Source organism: Nyctereutes procyonoides, unplaced genomic scaffold (assembly GCF_905146905.1).
Source record: "Nyctereutes procyonoides isolate TBG_1078 unplaced genomic scaffold, NYPRO_anot_genome, whole genome shotgun sequence".
Taxonomy (NCBI): Eukaryota; Metazoa; Chordata; class Mammalia; order Carnivora; family Canidae; genus Nyctereutes; species Nyctereutes procyonoides.
The window spans coordinates 19,986,406-20,006,112 of record NW_026575146.1 but is presented as its reverse complement, the minus strand read 5'-3'; the positions used below and the strand labels follow the sequence as shown (position 1 = coordinate 20,006,112).

At 51.8% G+C, this 19,707-nt stretch overlaps 1 protein-coding gene across 1 annotated transcript in view; it reads left to right on the top strand.

Moving 5' to 3' along the window:
- The first annotated feature begins 10,116 nt into the window (after positions 1-10,116).
- Positions 10,117-19,707, top strand: part of PDE10A (phosphodiesterase 10A) — a 301,470-nt gene continuing 291,879 nt past the window's right edge. The window contains exon 1 of the mRNA XM_055311551.1: positions 10,117-11,026. Within this exon, the coding sequence (XP_055167526.1) occupies positions 10,117-11,026 (910 nt within the window). The remainder of the gene's footprint in view (positions 11,027-19,707) is intronic.

The window sequence follows — 19,707 nt, the reverse complement described above, 5'->3', positions numbered from 1 at the left end:
GCAAGTATCTATGATAGCAATAGAACTCACTCCATTTAGAGTGGGCTCTTGTTTAAAACCATTTACACTAATTTTGGATTTTTCTGTTGTTACAAAACTTTCAATTTGTATTTTGTGATTGTGAATCTACACTTTTACCATATCCTTAGAATAACCCCCACCAAATGGAATTCACATACCATTCCCTCGTCTTGCCCCTACCACCGCATTAACGCTATCACAGTGCCAAGGAACTGTGTTTGTAATTCTTCTACCCTGCAAGATTTTAACATAAAATGTGAATTTTACAAGCCAAATAAGAGATTTGAAACATTCTTTTAAAAATTCACTAGTTGTTTTTTCTTCGGAGTGACACAGTCCTCAGTAACTATTGTCTTCTGGAAGAATTCAGGTAGAAATGACAGCTGTGGGACATATTAACTGGTTAGTTTCAGGTTTAATTGCTAGGAGTCCGGTAGGCCCACTGCTACTACTTTAGTTTAATCCATTGTAAAGGTCAGGGATGGGGGTAAGTACTCTTATATATCCAATTTAAAACTCACATCTGTAGTGAGCCACAGCTAATTCCCAGACTTCTATTATAAGCTTTGATCAAGCTGAAAGACATGGCTTTATGCCATTGACCAGTGAGATATATATGAGTAGGACATACCTTTATGCAGTTAATGAATTTTCTGATCAACTTTGTGGAATTTTTTTTCTTTTAACTAGAATCAGTTTCTATTTTTTTTTTAAAGATTTTATTTATTTATTTATTCATGAGACACACACACACACACACACAGAAAGAGAGAGAGGCAGAGACACAAGCAGAGGGAGAAGCAGGCTCCAAGCAGGGAGCCTGATGTGGGACTTGATCCCGGGACTCCAAGATCACTCCCTGGGCCGAAGGCATGCGTTAAACCACTGATCCACCTACCCAAGGATCCCCCTAGAATCAATTTCTAAGTGAAAGATTTAAAGGGATATTTTAGTGATATCCTTGTATTGATCTCTCTTGAAAACTTATTTGTGTTGACCTGTTGAAATCACAGTTCAAACAATAAAATCAGACTTCACTTGTATTTTATAGCTACTCGAGAAATAGAATTTGACAGAAACCAGATGAATAGACTTCCATAGTGTATATACTAACCCAGCTATAAACTAGAGTGATTTAATGTGCACGCTTGCTTTTATATAGGAAGAGCATTTTTATTGAGCCCTGTTTAAAATGATCTCACCTTGATAAACAGAAATCTGGAAATACTGCATGCTAACATCCTGCCTTAGGGAATAAAGCACACAATATATAACTGAAGGGGAAATAAAGGGCTCTAATTTGCCCACTATAGCTGCTTTTCATCAGCTTGATGCCGTGTGTGTGAAATCTACAAAATGGGCCTAAATCCTAGCCATAAAAGCTACCTCTGAGGGCTGTTATGAGCAGTTATGGGAGTAAATTAATCGAGTCTTTTGAGCGCAGTCATAATGAACACATTCACAGAGAGATATACAAAATAGTCAATGTGAAGGTGGCAGAATGAGCAATTTATTTCCTCCTCCTGGGTTGACTTAACTCACAAGTGGCTGTATAAATGGTGCATGTGTTCAGTTCTTGAGATTAAGTGGGCAAAAAGGTACCTAGGCTGTATTTATGCTCATCGGGGGTTATAGTACTCTGTGATGACTCGTGGGCCATTGTGGTCAGTGCATCCCTAAAAAAATTTAAATTATCAAGTTTACCAGTCTTGGGAGAAGAGGATTAGGACAATTCAATAGAAACAGTTAAAATCAGAAGAGGGTTTTCCACTCTTGTCTATCCCTGGATGATATTCACCAAAACAAGTAGACTTTGGGAATTTTTAGCAAGGATCCTTTACTCTCTATTCTTCAAAAATAGTGAACTTCTTGCCAGAACAGGGTGACTTCATGCTGACACACTGAATTTATAAAATTCATCTCTTCACCAGTGTAGTCTAATCTTAAAGGTGGATCAGATAATGGTTGGCCACATTTATTCAGTTGCCAGGAGCTCCTGAGAAGGCAGTGGAAAATGATCAATAGACACCGTGCAGCCATAAGGTAATACCCTCCAGGTTCTCTTCATGTGTTCAGACTCTACTGTAATCTAAAGGGTGCCCATGCCACTGTCACTCCTCATTTTGTTTGAACACATTTATTCCCATCCTTGCTCCTCACCTGAAGCGTGTGTGATGCTGATGTTTTGGGAGGGGGGAAGTATCAGCCTTCTCTGCTGCCTCTAACCTGAGCGACTTCCCATAGTAAACAATGCCTCTGCTTCTAGGTGACTCCAGAAACTAGGGAAAGAACTTCATAGGAAATATTCACATTTAAGTAAGGTGATTATGGGACACCTGGGTGGCTCAGTGGTTGAGCGTCTGCCTTTGGCCCAGGTCCTGGGGTGATCCTGGAGTCCTGGGATTGAGCGCCACATTGGGCTCTCCTTGAGGAGCCTGCGTCTCCTTCTGCCTGTGTCTATGCCTCTCTCTGTGTGTGTCTCTCATGAATAAATAAATAAAGTCTCAAAAAAATAAATTAAGGTGATTATGTCAGGATTTGTCACTTATATGGGGTTATCAGATAAAACCACAGTGATTTGTAACTTGGTTTCAGTTGTCCAATTCCATTTGTTTTCACCAAGTGGGAGAATCTTTCAGAAAGCACATGCTAATGTCTCCAAACTTTTGTCATTGAGTGAGTTGAATCCGAGGGCATGGATGGTCCATTACGGTACTTGGGACACCTGCGGCGGGTCCTTGGCACCACGGAGGGAGGGCAACAGGTGAACGGTAGCCAGGTGCCTTCCAGCCACCCTTCCTTTCTGAATTTCACTCAACTGCATTTTTGATGGCCCATGTTAGAAAGTGGATTAGGGTATGTCTGTCTGTCCACCACAAGACACATGTCCTCGGGTCAGGATGCTCATTTCAGGACCAGAGGCCTGCCCTCAGACCCTTTGGAAGGACAGGATGGACGAAGTCTACACAGAACTTGCAAATAACTTGCCCGTCTGAAGCTTTTCTCTCTGATTTCATGAAAGCCACCCTAACCATCCATATGTGGCAGGATTATTTTTGCTGGCCCCCGGCCAGGTGGCACAGCTTGAGCAAATGCAGCTAGATGTTCCCTTCCTGCCCTGTTCAACCACAAGTGTACAGGCTTGGGCTGGGGCCAGCTGAATCCTTTCACAAATTACCAATGTGACTTGGAAAGCGTCACCAACAAACTATCTAAAGCTACTTACCCTTGGTGTGTTCTTCTGTAGAGTCGGCACTTGTCTGCTTTGCCATGGTCACATCCCTCAGCCCGACACTCTTCAGTGCCCAGTGGACTCTCATACGTATCTCATAAGTAGAAAGGAAAATGGAGAATTATTATGGAGATTTCAAATCAGGAGGCTATGTTTGGCTTTTTGGTTTATTTTTTCAACTTGGGTTGACATGCTAAATTATTGGTTTTTTTATTACTGCTAGCAATGAGGGTGGGTTGTTTGAGTGGGGTAAATGTCCTTCTGTAGGATTATTTTGAACACCAATAGACATAGTGCAGGATAATATGCCAGGGGTGCAAGACTCCTGGGTAGAGTTTTCTGGAAACTTCCAGTGTATATTTCTACCAGAATGCAGTGCTAGAAGGGAGAAGAAGAGCAGTAAATTTTCATGCACACCACTGGATTGCAACAATCTGACCTGAGACCTGCAGGCAGTGCAGAGACAGTTTTGAATTCAGGACATCTCCTGGTTGGCTTGTGCCTCTACTCATTGGCTATTCTGTTCAAAACAATGAGGCCCAATCAAATGACTGCTTCATGTCCGGAGCCTCATGTGCATGCAAATGAACAGCCCACTTTCCTGACTTTACCTTGTTGTTGACTACAAAATTAATCAGTGCAACAGAGGAACACAGAGTTATTAAACCCCAATTTCTGAACCAAAGGAAATGAATGTGTCCAGAGATTACGGAAGATATATTTTCTGAACTCCTTTCTTCAACTCTCCATCTGATAGATCCTGGCAGATTTCTCTGGCTCTCCGTCAAGTCATATAGATAAGACATACAGCTAAAAACCAAGGCTGCTTATCTTCTGGCTTCTGCGGTTATTTTTTTTCTCATAAGGGTCCATTTCAAAAGATTTAATAGACAAGAGTTCTAGGCGCAGCTCCCATGGAGCACGACACTTTTACAGATACTGGACATTCGTGGCCAGCAAGTCAGGCTGACCGTGTAGACGAGGGCCTTGTACTTCATCAATCCAAATCCTTGGAAAAGTGGCCTGGGAACCGCGTGTCGAACATCGTGTACTGCACGCCAGCAGCCCCGGGCGCTTGACCAATGCGTGAAACGCTCTCATTCTCCTTCTCTTTTGAGCACTTTAATAAGAAGAGCTCAGGGAGAAACTGGTCTTTATGAGTCAAGGCCTGACGTCAGAACAATTCACCCATGTGAAGGAACTTGGCCTCCTCTGCATGCCCTTAAATGCCTGTCTGATCCTGCTCTAAACTGGAACACAACTCGGAGTGCCCACTTGTGCCCCAGGCCATGCCTTGCTTCTTTTATTTATTTAATTTGGGGGGAGATGAACAGAAAGGAATATGTTCTCTGGATTAAATGAGCCATTTTGGTCTTCATTTTTGAGACAAATCTGTAACAGTTAACAATTTTTCTTTTTCTCCTAACTTCATCAGGCTCCATGTATAAATATCAAGGCTCATTGTAAAAATATAAATATTAAAATTAAATAATGCTTACAAGAAATGGATTCCCAAGCTATAGATGAAGATGTGCTTATTTAAACAAACCTAACAATCCACACAGTAATTTGAGTTGGCACTAAGGTACTCATCATGGTGGGACAGCTCAGTAGGAATTTTGGTGACTTTTCATGAAACTCTATGTTCATTTGTACCTAAGGTGTTCTTAGGAGCAAACCATACCATCTGGAGGAATTTAACCTGTTCCCTGGTGTATGTACCCCTTTTATCTTGAATGCCCCCTGTGGTCCCTTTCTAGTTAAATGTTTTAATTGGGCTGTGGCTCTCTAAAGTATTTCTTTCTAAAAGTATTAGAAAGATACTAGTATCTTTCTAATAAGATATATATATGTCTTGTACACATATACACACATATGCATATATGTACAAACACGTATATGTTATATACGAACAATTCTCTCATACTGTTTCTATCAGACTCTTAAAACACAGTCTCAAATGTAATTGATATCTCTGACCTATAAAAGTTTGGTGAAAGTGTTGATTATTTAAACACAACATGGTTATACTCTGATTTGTATGTTTCTGAGAAACAGAAGCCACTTCAGCATTCTACAAATCACAATGGGTCTCTAAAGTGCTTTGGTATTTTTGTGATGGCAACATCTTCAAAATTTAGTTCTGTGTCATAACACGGCAGTGTTATGTAAGAGTTAATGTTCACATGCTTATCACAGGAACTTAGTATTGATTATATAACCACAGAAGTGCTTTCTAACGCCAATATCTTCAGGGCTAGATACTCATTAGACATTAAGTAGAGCTTATTTCTAGGAGGGAATTAAATGTTTTGCTTTCAATTAATGAAAATTTCCACTTGAATCTTATTATGTATCAAGAAACACAGTGAACCCCCTTATCGGAAGATATGGACACTTACGAAGATTTATTTGGAATATAATGTCTTAATAATCTGCCTATGATAAAAAATATTCTCATTGAAAATTAAACACTATTTTGATTTTTTAAAATGAAAAATAATATACTGGTTTTATTTGTTCTATAACCTAAAGCAATAAAAATTGTTTTATAGTTAATTGGTTTGAAATCATAAAAATAATTTAATCTGAAGATCTAGGAATATTAAGGGCAGCTGAAGGAACTTAATTTTTTAAATCATATTTGTTTTTTTTCAAGACTGTGCCCTACAGTGTATTGACTTTATAATATATTTTCTTACTAACTTATAATGACCTTTATTTTTTAGGCTTGACTACAATATGGTAGGAATGCATCCCTCACTTTAAGCAAGATCTATTAACATCAACACTAATAGAACTTTGTAAGCAGTGGGCATTCAGGTATGGGAGCAATCACTGAATGCCTATTGTATGCTAGTCTTTATTAAAAGTTATGAGTGTTAAGGGTAGCAGGACCCTGATATCAAGCTGCTTAAAGTAGAATTGTCAAAGCAGATTATACATGCATTACATTTCTTAAGAGATTAAATCCAAAATATTCATTCATATGTGCAGATAAAATACATCAGTTCCAGGTGTTTAGACAATGAGGCTATGATGGGCTAGGGAAAAGAAAAATTGAAGGAGGCTTCCTGGATTGACAAACTTAGAACCAGGAGGGAGGGGTTTGGGGAGGGCCAGGAGGGTGCCAGTAAATGCCTAACAGCTGAACTCCATTTTCAACATGCCAGATAATCACTAATAAATTATTTCATTCAAATGCAGAGTCTGTGTAATATGATATATCTCACACCTGAGTGACATATACATTGATGATTTACTAGCAATTAAAGTGAAAATCGGACATGTAAAGTGCACATATTTCCATTAAGCTTGGGAGCAAGAGCCATTTGCTCATTAATTATTTTGCTCAGATAATATAGCTTTCTAGAAGTCATAAAATTTAAAAATTAAGGTAGAGAGAATGTGTCTTTTTAACAGATTTTACCTGCATAAGTAGCTGAGTTTAATATTTAATCAACCTTTGTTTCCTATCTTTAAAAGGAAAGGTTACTAGTATTTGAAAGGAGAAAACAGATCATCAAGACCCAGTCAGCAATGTGAGATGTATAGCTGTCCAGCACTAATAACAAAAGTTGCAAAATAAAATCAGTTAAGACAAAGGCCTGCATGTTGAGCAGAATTTCATAAAATTTAACCATATTTATTGTACACTCAACTTTCGGCTACTAAAAGGGCTGGATGGTTAAGGTAGTGTAAAGACATTCCATAAATTTATGAGGAAATCATTTTAAACTATCTTGGACTCCACCTTAACCCATGTTTTAAAATGCTTTTGGGAACAAATAATTGAAATGAGAGCATAATCAGGCAGATGCTGAAGCATACCTTTTCATTACTCATATAAACCTCTTTCCTGATCATTTTTCTTGGGGAAGGATAGAGACAAATGCTTTTATAGTTAGCACGGATCATCATAATATTTGCACCTTTACTAGTGTTCACTGCCCCCTTAACGTAATTTTAGATTTTATTCTTTGCATTAGGCTGGCATCTTCTCAGTTGAACATGAGAAAAATCATTATTTTCACAAAGAGCCCTGTCGTGGTGTGACTTTCTGCCCCTGCTTTTCCCATGCTTCTGGACTCACAACTAGTAATTTCAGTCGTGTGTAAATTGCACTGCCATCTGATGACATTTTGACGTACAACTACACCGCAGACGTGATGGGCACAATCAGAAAGCCTGGGCGACTGAATTATGGGCCAGTGTGTTTCTTCACAAAAGGTTTGGACTAACAAACGTTTGGTGGCAATCTTCTCCCTCTTCTGATGTGTCACTAGAGAAGCTCAAGGAGAAGGCAAAGAACCCACAAGAAACACATTCTGCTGGTGCCCCAACACCTGAACACAGGGGTGAGTGACTGAGCCTTTACGTCGGTGTGTTCGTAGATTAAATCTTTGACTCAACAGTATTTGAGAAGGGAAGGAACAGTGGCCGGTGTCTACTGAGCTGCTGTTAACAGAGGTGAACTCTGCATGAAGCAGGGAGTCACGTAACCGATGTAATCGATAACCAGTAAACACCTCCGTGACGTGCTCCCTTTCCGTTGTCATGCTTTGTCGTTTTTAATTTGTCCAGGAAATGTGTGCCTTCCAGCAAGCGTTTGGAAAAAACAAGGACGGAAACATAGAAAGAAGTTTGATTCCAGGAAAGAGTTAGAGAGACTCTAAAGTTTGCGTTCTGATTTAACCAAGACTCAGAGAACAAGGACTTGATGGTTCCCACCCCGCTTCCCGCGCCCCTGCGGAGACTTATATTCGAATTACGCGCACATTTTCTCGTCATTGGAAAGCCACGGTGATCACTCCAAACGGCAACACAGGAAACGTAAAGGACAAGGAGAAACATTTTGCGTGTAAAAGAAAGAGCAGCAAACTTTCAGAGGAGAAGCACGGGCTCCCCAGCCCCGCGGGCAGCCTCCCGAGACCCCCCCCCCTCCCCGCGCGGCCAGGTCCGCAGCAGGTGCAAAGTCCCGACGCCCGGGACGTGCCCCGACCACGGAGTCTGCGCCTGTCGGGCGCGTCTGCCGGGAGGCTGATGGAGCCTTCCAGTGTTTCCTTCGTCGGAAAAAACGCGAAGGCAACGGCAAAATACCCACTCGGTAAGGTAAGAGTCACCGGAATCTTTTTCCTGTTTCGCAAATTTAGGGACTGCGACCTAGTGAGAACCAGGGCTGGCGCCCGTTACACGCGCCGCTCGGAGCGCGCCCCGCGATTGCAGAAGCGCCCTGAGCCTTTGCTGGGGACAGAGGCGTCGCATCCCGCCCCAGGGCGCCCCACTTGCTCAGTTTGGTGCAAATACAAAGATGCTCATTTCCACTATGCGCTGTTTAGATGGGAGCGGGGGAAAAGCAGAGACAAGGGAAGAATCCGGAGCACACTTCAAAATACAGACACTTGAGAGCTGGACGGACCGAAGAAACCGTGGAAAGCGAGAAACCGCCCCGGGGCCGCACGCTCGCCGGGCCGAGCCCCGCGTGAGCCCAGCGGCCGCACCGCCGCGCTTTGCGCTCCGGTGACCGCCTTGCCCTTCGTGGGAGCTGGGCTTCGGTGCGCGTGCTCCCGTCCTGGGAAGGTGACCTAGTCGAGGGAGTCTGGACAGCTCGGCCCTCCGCGGGGCAGCGGGCCTGCGCCCCTCACCCCAACCCTGAGTTGGGCGGTGACCCCGCACCGCGCGCGGGCGGAGAGGCGGGCACCTGCGCGGCGGTGCGCTCGGGCGCTCCAACTCCCCAAACTTCTGGCGGCTCCTCGTTCTGAGCGCCCATTGGGCGGCACATTTCCCTTCAGTTTAGCAGCAACTCGTTTGGATTCCCGGCTGGGAAGGAGGGGGTGTGTCTGTGTTGGTGGGGGCTGTGGTCCTCCAAAAGCCGCAGGTGAGGAGGCGGTCCTCGGGACATTTTTTTTTTTTCTTTTCTGAGCCAGAGTTACCCTTTCATTCTTACCGGGGCAAACTGGCCTGCGCACACGAACTTCCTTTTAAAGTGTGTTTCGCAAAAGGAGCCCTGGGGGATGAACAGGCTTTCTAAAATCTCAGTTTTTTTGGAAACGCTGTGCGTTGATCTAAACTCCAACCAAACGTCCGAGTTTGAACTCCCCTCCCGGGAGCTCTGAGCACAGCTCGGTTGGAGCTGCCGGCCAGCCACCGGGAGGGCTCCCTGGCGCGGGCAAGGGACAGGCCGACGTGGCTTGCCCAGCAGCGCACAGCTGGAGCAGCTGCTGGGCGGCGGATTTAGAATCCGGAACACCAGCCCCAGATGTGACGACGCCCCGCGGAGACGCAGGAGCTCCCCAGCCCCTCCTCCCCCCGCTCCCCGGGCCCGGGAGCCCAGCGTCCGCGGTTCGGGGGCCTGGCGCCTGGGGGCCCAGCGGCGGCGGGGCGCGCTACGTGGGCGCGGGCGGCGGCAGCGTGGGGAGCGCCCGCTCCGCCAGTGGGCGTCTTCTGCAGCCGCCGCCGCCGCCTCCTCCACGGGCAGCGGCACTGCGGCGCTTTTCTCCGCTGCTTTCGAGCAGTGGCCGCGGCTCAGCCGCCGGAGCGCGCACAAACCACGCGGCGCTCGCAGGCGGCGTCTCCGCAGCCCCTTGCCCGGGCCGGGAGCACGCCGATCGCGCGCCAGCCGGCCGCCAGGGCTGCCGCCGGGGACTCGCGCCCGGCCCCGGGTCCTCCTGCACCCGGAGCGGGGCGCGATGTGAAGACTGGGCCGGGAGCGGCGCGGAAGACCGGAGAGGAGGACCAGACCCACGCTCGGGCCGGGCCGCCGGGGAGGGCAGGTCCTGCGGGGGCGGAGCCCGCCGAGCCCGGGCCCGCGGCGCGCCCCTCCCGCCGGCGGCCGGCCCCACCGCGGCCCAGGGAGGAGGGCCATGGCCAGCCCCGCAGAGCCGCGCGCTCCCCGCCCCCAGGCCCCCCTGCCAGCGGCCGGGGACGAGCCCGGCTCCGGCCCCGGCAAACTCCGCCCGGAGCCCTGGCGCGGCGCTGCCGGCGGGGGGAGCGCGGTGGGCCCGGGGCCGGCCCCCGAGCGGCCTGGCGGCGGCCGGGCCGAGCGCGCCGCGCCCCCGCCCCCGCGCCCGCCCCCCTCGTCCGCAGGCCGCGCCAGCCCCGCGGGGGGCCCGGGCGCCCCGAGTGCGCGCGGCGGCGGCGGCGGCGGCGGCGGCTGGGGCCCGGCCCGCGCTCCCTTCGCGCTCGCCCTCTCCTCCCCTGTCCCCTCCTCCTCTCCATCTTCCTTTTACTTCTGGCCGCCGCCCCCTCCGCCCCCTCCCTCTCTTCTCCCCTCCTCATCTGCCTTTCACCTCCCCGTGCGTCTCCCAGGAAGGGAGGGCGCAGCGGCGGCGGCGGCGGCGGCGGCGGCGGCTGGAGGAGGCGGCGGCGATGCTGGCGGCGGCGGCGGCGGAGGACAAGAGGCAGCTCCCCTGAGCGTCCCTCCCGGCAGTAGTCCCCGCGGCGGCGGCGGCGGCGGCGGCGGCGGCGGCGGCGGGCGGCGGCGGCTCTTCCTCTGCTCCGCGCTCCAGAGCCTGCTGCTCCCGGCCCGCGCCGGGCTCCGGCTCCCGCTCGGCCCGGCCGCCCGCCGCGCGGGCTCCCCCGGCTTCCCGGGCGCGGGCGGGGGCTGCCCCGGCCCCAGCCCAGGCGGCGGCGGCCGAACTCCGCGGCGGCCCCGGGGCGCCGGCTTCGCCCTCGCCGCCGCGTCCCCCCTGCTCTTCGGCTCCGACATGGAAGATGGACCTTCCAATAACGCGAGCTGCTTCCGAAGGCTGACGGAGTGTTTCCTGAGCCCCAGTAAGTGCCGGGCTCCTCGTTCCCCGGGCCGGGCGCGCGCAGGGGGCTTGCGCCCGGGAAACCGGCGCCCGCGGGCTTCGCTCGGGGACCGGGAGGCTGGGGCACCGGGCGGCGCGCGGCAGCGGCGGTCAGCGCGGGGACCTCGGGCTTTCCCAGGCTCCGCGTGCGCGCGGGGGGAGGCCGACCCGGGAGGGCGGCGGTGGGGACGGGTCCCCGGGTTGCCTGTGGCCGCCTTGCCGGGCCCGCGGTTGCAGTCTCCGCGCTGTGACCCCGGACGCCGGGCTCCTCCGCTCTTAGCCTGGGACCAGGGAGGCTGGAGGAGGCGCGCCTCCTTGCGCTTGGGGGTCCTGCCCGCCGGGTCCCCTGGCCGGGCGAGGGCAGGCTCGGGCCCCGGAGCTCCGCGCTCCCAAAGGCGAAGGCATTCGGGGTCCCCCGGGGTCGGGGTCGGTGCCCGGGCCGCAGCCCCCCCCCCCCACCGTGACCCTGTTCCAGAGCGTGGACCAGCGGAGTGGAACGGGGGCACCTCCGCCAGGAGTCCACTTTCTCTAGAGCCCGGGGTGTAGCCGGTGCTTGGGCGGGTAAAGGGAAGGACAATGGGGCGTGAGGGTGCGAGAGGAAGGCGCCGCGGGTTCGGACCCCCGGGCCGACTCAGGCCGCCCCGCCTCCCCAGCCCCGGGTGCGGGGCCGAGAGCGCGCGGGAGCAGGGGCGGTAGAAGGCGTGTCGCGGGGGAGGGGGGGCAAGGCTGAGGCGAACAGTCAAGGCAGAGGTTTGCTGGAAGGCAGGAGGCGGGAGATGTTAAGGGAAGAGGCACCCGGCGCGCCGAAGAGGGGATCGCCGTTGTTGTGGATGGAGGGCGAGCAAGGTGAGGACCGGAGACCCGGGGCGGGGGGCGCGCGGGGCGGCGGAGGTCGCAGAGGCCGGGCACCCGGCGACTCCGGCGGCGGCCGGCTTGGGCACGCGTCTTCCCGGCGCCGAGCGCGGGGCCCGGGCGCCGCCGTCCACCGCGTGCGCACCCGAGCCTTTGTCTGCTGCTCGCTAGGGAACCGCGCTTCCGCGGCGCCTTCTCCTGGCCGCCTCTCCAGGGTCGCGTTTTGGCTTCCTGCTCCCATCTGCCGCTCTCTGCCCAGCCCCGGCCCCTCGTCGCCTCTGGGCACTTGGGGTCCAGCCCTGCCTCGCTACTGGCGCTTGTCTGGGCAGCACTGCCCGCCTGGGAGCCCGGGGAGGGGGGGCAGCCCCCGGGCCTGCGAGCGGGTCCTGCCCGGGCCCTACAGCCCCCAGCGATCCCGCCTCCCGGGCGCGGGGATCCACCGGGCCGCGTGGGTCGGCGGCCTCCCGCACCGCGCGCACCGGGCTGTCAGGGGCTGACTCTGCCCCTACTTGGCGGTGGACCTGGTAGGACCGCGGGGCGTGGGCCCTGGACTCCCCGCCGACCCCTCCATCCTGTAGGCTCCCAGGTGTGTGTGGGGGGTGGTCTGTGGGTGTTGGCTGATTCTTAGATGCTGCAGTTGGGGAAGGATGTGGCCTGGGCACGAGGGGTGGCTCGCCTGCTGCCCTTAGATGTGGACATTTTTACTTACTGAAGTGGACTCAGATTTGCCACAAATTGAAGGCGGAGCGAGAACATGGAGCTCCCAAGGAGTTGTGAAGTGTGTTGGTTAGACCTTGGGCCTAGAGCTGGGGTCCCTGTCTGTCCCCTTGCATGCGTATTTGTGCATTCTACGCAAACATCTACATTCCACGTTTGGCAGCTAGGTTGTGTGTGTAGGGAGGGAGGGGAGCCACGCCTTGCATGGGATGGGCACTATTTTGGGGAGAGGGCAGTGGTAAGGAGACAAGGGTGTGGACATTTGGGTGGAACTGAGTTTCCTAAAATGATGAGGTTTCTGTTTGTATGTTGGTGTTACTGGGGTTTGTTAGTTTGGGGTGGGGGCCCCTGGCTAGGGATCTTGTGGGACAGGATAAAGATGAATAGTCTGGGTTGAATGAGGCTGAACTGAGGGGCACCCAGCAAGGGATCCTCCTTTGGAAGGACAGAAGACCTCGGACCTAGAGAGAAAGCCATCAGAAGGGACTCAATCTGCAGAAAGTTCTGACTGGGAAAAGCCCAGTGATAAACACACTCAAGAATTGCGGGATTTTGTCTGTGTATTTTCTTACCCCCCCACCCCCCCCACCAAGTGAGCAAGGCTGGGGTTTGAATAGGAGCAAGAGGTTATGAGGTCTCCTTTGGGACATTATTAAGGTACTAAGTATGAAAGTTCTCTTAAGCACAGCCTGTTGTTAGGCAAAGCTGGGAAGAGGCTGGCTGGCTGCTCAGAGGACAGTAGCCAGTTTCTGCTCTGACATTTTTGGGGTCTTTGTTTCTGTCTGGCTGCATGATAAGCTACATCTGTCTGAATTGCAGAAGTACCAGAATCTTGGCCAACATTTTTTATATTGGTCAGTAAAAATGAACCTTTTTGAAAAAAAAAATCTGTATTCTGTAAGAATAAAAATACCCAAATGTATACAGATGTGTCTTAATTGTTGTGTCTTTATTCCCGTTTTTACCTTTCCGTTTGGTCTCTTCTGGATCTAGCCATCCGGTTGTCACACAAAGGCTATTGCGTCCAGTTATTGTTTCTAGGAGCACGGGTTTTATTTTTGTCATCATCAAAAAGCAAATCATGGATTGGAAGTTTAGTATCCTGCTTCCATTCCTGTCCTTTTGGTTTTGCATTTTGGTTCACACTGATTCACTGGTTTGCTCAGTAATGCACGGAGCAAACACTTACTAAAAGCTACTGCCAGTTGCCAGGTGTTGCTCTGGTCTGGCCGTGGTCCAAGGGGAGTCCACCGACCAGCAGGAGAGAGCCTCCAGGAAGCAGGCTTAGCATCGATGCCCAGGACCCAGGGCTAGTAGGTCCAGGCCATACCTGATGCCCCTTCATCTGCCATCCACCTTTAAATGATGATCTCTAAAATAAATAAATAAATAAATAAATAAATAAATAAATAAATAAATAAATAAATAAATATCTCTGACCTCGTCCCCAGGCTCAGGGCTTCAGCACATCACTGCTTCAGAAGTTGCTGTTTGGAATAGAAAGTAATCTCTGCACTTGGAGAACCCAGATCCACTGAGAGTGAATGGAGAAGTCCACTTTGCAGCAGAGTGTGTGTGCGCGTGTGTATGTGCGCATCCGTTCATGCGTGTGTGTGCCCGTGCAGAGCAAAGTCAAAAAGCCATGCTGTGATAGACCAGTAGAAGCTGCAATTTTCTGGAAACAACGACTCACCTTGTCTGCACTTGGTGCTGTGTGGAAAGTGCAGGAGAGGTATCCCTGCGAAGAAAGACTTTGAGAATACTGCCTTCAGGACACTGGGCAGTCAGAACAACTCTCCTTCCCTCTCTCCCTCACCAGGGTCCCTGTGTCTGTACAGCTGCCTACTCCGAACAGGGCAGAGCTGTAGAAAAAGGAAACTTCTGGTTGGTCAGGACAGAGGGAACAGGGAAATGACGTGGTGAAGATTTGTGAATGCACTCCACAGGCGCTTCTCTGGACTACAGTGTATCTTTCAAATGTTCACAACAGAAAATGTGTATGTTTCCAGGAATTGGAGGTTTTAAATATGCTTGGCATCAACCACTAACCACTCTTGCTCTTTCTTGAGACTTAAGATACTCTGCGGCCAGCACTTGAACAAACGGAGATAAATAGGATTCCTTTTAAGAGCAAATATGTGTCACACACGGAAGCTACACTACACTTCACACGTAGCTGCTTCTTACCGCGGCGTCGGTGAGAGGGAGGTTGCTGAGGGTGTGAGGCCAGAAGCACAGCAACAGAAGTGGAGGTGAGGTCAATTGTCAGGGAACCAACCAGTAGTTACTGAGTCCCCTACTCAGTGCAAATTGTTTGAGGTAGACAAAAATCATGATGACTGTGCCTTTAAAGGACCCGAAATATAGATCTGGCTACCTACCAAGATAACCAGCAAGACAGAGTTGTGAGTTTCCCCTGCCGGGCCTGGGTGCAGGTCATGGTAGACCAGGTATCCGTGTCTGTTTGGCTGGAGTAGTCGGGAGAGCTGAAATCTGCAGGCCATGCTGTTTAAACTGGCTGGAACCATTTAGGCGTGTTAATTTAAATTTCACAAAACTCCTTTTTTGGTTTCATAAAATCTACATGAACAAAGATAATCCCTAAAAACCTAAATGAGAGGCAGTGGAAACAGAAGAGAATGTCTTCTCTCCTGTTAATCCTTTTTTTTTTTTTAAGATTATATTTATTCATGAGAGACACAGAGACACAGGCAAAGGGAGAAGCAGGCTCCACGCAGGTAGCCTGATGTGGGACTCCATCTCAGGTCTCCAGGATCACACCCTGGGCTAAAGGAAGGCTAAAGGCTAAACCGCTGAGCCACCCGGGCTGCCCTCTCTCCTGTTAATCTGATGCCTTACCCTCGGATTTTGGACGTAAAACCTTTCCAATCTGTCCCTTAGGAAAAGCAATGCAGCGCAGTAAAATAAGTAAACCATATAACGTATAACGTGGTGACTGTGGCTAATAATACCTTGTTGCATATTTGAAACTTGCCAAGAATGTGGATCTTTAAAGTCCTTCCTCATCACAAGGAAGAAAAATGTGCTGCACTGGATCATTAAGGAGATGTTAAGATTTGTTTACTATAAAACAGGTTAAACCTGGTGTGGCAACCGTTTCATCAATTAATACGTTGTTAATTTTTGTTTGTTTAAAAACAGCTCACTCGGTCTGAGAAGGAAAGAAAAAATAATTTTCATGAAAAAGGATGATTTCTCCCTTAAAAGGAAAGCTCTTAGTTGTAATCCAAAACATTTTAATTTCCTTTTAAAATGTAAATCAAGCTCCTCCAGCTGATCTAAATTGGTCTAAGGGGGAACTCCACTGTGATAGAGTAGCTCAAGATCTTCCAAAGCAAACAGAAGATGGCTAGCGCTCTGATTTTATTTGTAGCATTTACCACTTTCTGGAATTTTCTTGCTCATTTACTGGCCTGCTTGTTTATTGCCTGTCTTTGCTGTGCAGAAAGCAAGCTTGCTGAGAGCCTGAGGGCAGGAGCTTGTCTTTTTCTGGTTACATCCCTGAGACTGGAAGAGTGGATGACATATGTATTGAAGGTGCCCTAATATTTGTTTTGGAAATTCAAAGGCAGAAAGAAACCAAAAACAACAACACAGTGCTTGTGTAAAAGGAATATAGAAATTGAAGGCCACTCATTGAAAACTGACTTGGCCTCAGCCTCTGTGTTGGGGCGCCAGGTCTCTCTCAGGAGCGCACAGCTAGCAGGAGAGGCAGGTGGAGCTTGCACACGCAGGCACTGCCTGGCCGAGGCTGTACAGGATGCTTTAGGGACAAGGCACTGAGCACCATCTGATTGGCCCTGAAAAGATTTCACAGAGTTGCCAGTAGGACTCTTTCCTGGCCTGAGTGAGGTGGATGGGCATGCTGGCCCCTTGAGGGCTCAGGGGGTTGAGGGCGCCCCCACAGGCTGCTGTGGGAAGTGGGCTAGGTGTGGGGAGGGGTGCTGAGCAGAGAGGATTCTCTTGGGCTAGCACTCGCCATCTCCTGGTTGTCTGTTAGCGTCAACCCCTCTGCAGTACCACACACCGACACACCGGGAGGTAAGGTAGAAAGGCCAGGGTCCACCACCTCCTCTGTGACCACAGGCGGAGGGCTGGTGTGTGGTACAGTAATCGGCCAGGTGAGGACAGGTGGGAGGCTGAACCAAGATGGGGAGCATGCACCTGGAGAATAGGGGAGACAGAAGCCATAGGGCGCAGGTGGTATTGACTGAGTGACTGTATCAGGCAGGGGTCACATGACTCCTTAGTTTCTGGATTAGAAAGGGGTGTGTGTGAGAGTTGGAGGCTGCTGGTGGTGGTGGTGGTGGTGGCTCCTCCTCCAGAGAGTAGTAATAAAAGAGCAGGAAATACTGAGATTGACACCTGCTCTTGGGTCAGCACTGTTATTGCTATGGGGATTTCTGATTGTGTGGTGCCTGCGCTCTGCAGTGTAGACATGAACCAGTTGAGCATACAAGGGGAAAAAAAAAACCCTTCAAGTATCAACAGTACCAAGTACCACAAGAGCTACATGGAGTTATAATCAACAGTTGAGGGGATGGCTCCTATAGTTCAGGTGGCCTGTGAGGATCTCTCACGATCTGGGGAGGTTCCCCTGGGGTTGTGAATGGCCCAGTGCAGAGGGCCCCAGGCAGGGGGAGTCTCTGGTTGGAGCACAGAATGAGGGCCCCTGTTGCCGGAGCGTGGGTGCCGTCCAGGGCCCTGGTGTGGAGTGAGGCCCACTGAGCACAGGAGCCAGCTTGGGGCTTCGTGAGTTGGGGGAAATTGCATGTAACTGCACAAGCAAGGGGCAGCTACTGGAAGGTTTTGAGCTAGAGGGGGTCACGTGCTTTGTGATCTGAGAAGCTCATCCTGGCTGCAGTTCGGTGTGTGAACGTAGGGGCTGTGGTGGACACGGAGCGAGCACACATGGGCCGCTGCACTGGGCAGGGCAAGAGCCGGGGTGACTGACGTGGAAATGAACCGTGGCTTCAGGAGAGGTGTAGAGGTGGAGAATGCAAGATGGGCAGGTGGATTGGGCGTGAGGATCAAGGGAGGGGGAGACAAGCAAGGTGCTGAGTTTTCAGTGGGCAGTTGGGCAAGTAGCTGGGCCGTGTGAAGGAGCCACCAGGAGTGGGCAGGTGTCGGGAGTCATGTTTGGCAGCGTTGTCTGCAATGCCTACTGCACAAGGTAGTGGAGGTGTTAAGAAGGCAGTTGGATGAGGAAAATCTGGTGGTCGGAGGGTGCATTGGTCCAGATCGGAGAACCAGGAGTAACCAGGGTATTCCCGGGGCCTGGGGTGGCGCCCTGTGTGTGGGGAGGCTGAGGCACTGATGGAGCAGCGGCTTCCCCCACAGGGGGTATGCGATGACTAGGTGGCTCTCTGGGTGGCCGCAGGGGGAGTGGGGCTGGAGGTGAGGCCCTGTGACTCCTCTAGAGTGGAAACCTGCCGTGAGCACTGCACTGGGAGCAGGAGAGACGGAAGACTGTGTGACGGGAGTGGAAGGAAGGACCATGGAGAGTCCGCGGGAGGAGTGAGCCAGGGATGAGGGGAGATGGAACAGAACGTGCCCTGCCATCGCAAGGGGGCACCTCAGCACCGAAGAAGCCCGATGCCCCGGAGATCAAGTAAGTTAGCTGGGCCAGGGAGCCAGGGAGCCAGGGTGCCCTCGGGGCCGGGGGTCCTGAGCTCGGTGGCAGGATGCAGACCCGTTTTCCAGGGGCAGAGAGTCCCCGGAGGGGAACGCACAGGGCAGTGGCAGTCCTCAGGGCAGAAGGTGAGAATGGCCCCAGGGCTCCTGCTGCTGAGAGGTGAGAGCTGGCTTCTCCCCAGGGGGGACTTGAGACCATTACCTGCCCAGGAGGAGTTTGAAGAAAGAGGAGGAGAACAGAGCAAGCCTTTAGAGATGATGGAGAAAGGAAGCCCGGGCACCGGAAGAGGGCTCTCCCCCAGGGAGAGCTGTGGAAGGCCAGTGTGGATGCTGGGGGGCTCAGGTACAGGGAGGGGTGCCGTAGGAAACTGACCTGGGAGCCCCCAGCACGTGCCCCTCCCCAACCCAGGACAGCCCAGGGCAGCCCCGGGCAGCAGTGAGCAGGGTGGGGGGCCGGCAGTGAACAGGATTGGGGGGCCAGGCAGTGTGCAGGGTGGGGGGCAGGCAGTGAGCAGGGTGGGGGCTGGCAGTTTGCAGGTTGGAGCCTGGCAGTGTGCAGGATGGGGGGTGCACAGGTGCAGGGGGAGCAGAGCTAGGCTGCACGGGGCCCTGCCCAGGGCAGGTGGGTCAGTAACTGCCATGCAGCTGGAGATGGTGCTGCTGAGAGCTGTTTAGAAGGAAAGCCTGGGGACGCCCCCACACACAAGCCCAGGGAGATGCACCACCGCTGGTGCAGAGAGAGCTGCAGGAGTAAACGCACGCGCTCTCTACAGGCACAAATGCGCTGCACAGGGAAGTGTGGACACTTGGAAGCTCTCAGTACACATCCTGGTGAGAATCGCTGGAGCGGTACCGTGAAGGAGGGAGGTGTATGGTGTGCAGTGTGGGAGCTGAGGGAAGGCAAGACTCCCCAGGGATGGGGGGCCTGGCGGGGGTCAGGGGGGTCTGGTGGCCAGGGCATCACGCAGAAGAGAGGTGGAAGATAAAGGCCGCGTGCCCTGTGGAGGAAAGCCTGTGGAGTCTTGGTGTGGAGGTTGTCTCCTGTGTGTTGGGGAGGGCTGGACGTGCCTGAGCACGGTGTTTGGTCATGTGATCCTGGGGTCCTGTTTGGCGACTGTTCATCTAGCTTCTGGGTTCCAGCTGCTGTCCCAGTCATTGGCAACAGCCATGTCCACACAGACCTCCTGGCCTTCAAGGAGCTGCTGTGTAATGTGGGGTACAGATGAGATCCAGGGAGGTGAGGACACCTTGTAGCAGTGAGTAGTGGAGAGGGATGCATGGGGGAGAGAACACTCTTTAGTGGCATCATGACCTGCAGGACGAAGCTCTCTGTGGTGACCCCCTCCTCCCGCTGTCCCATCTCCCCAGCCCTGCCTGCAGTGCCAAACTGCTTGTGGGTTGAGAGCTTCTGACCCCCGGGTCACCACATCTCCTCGGGTC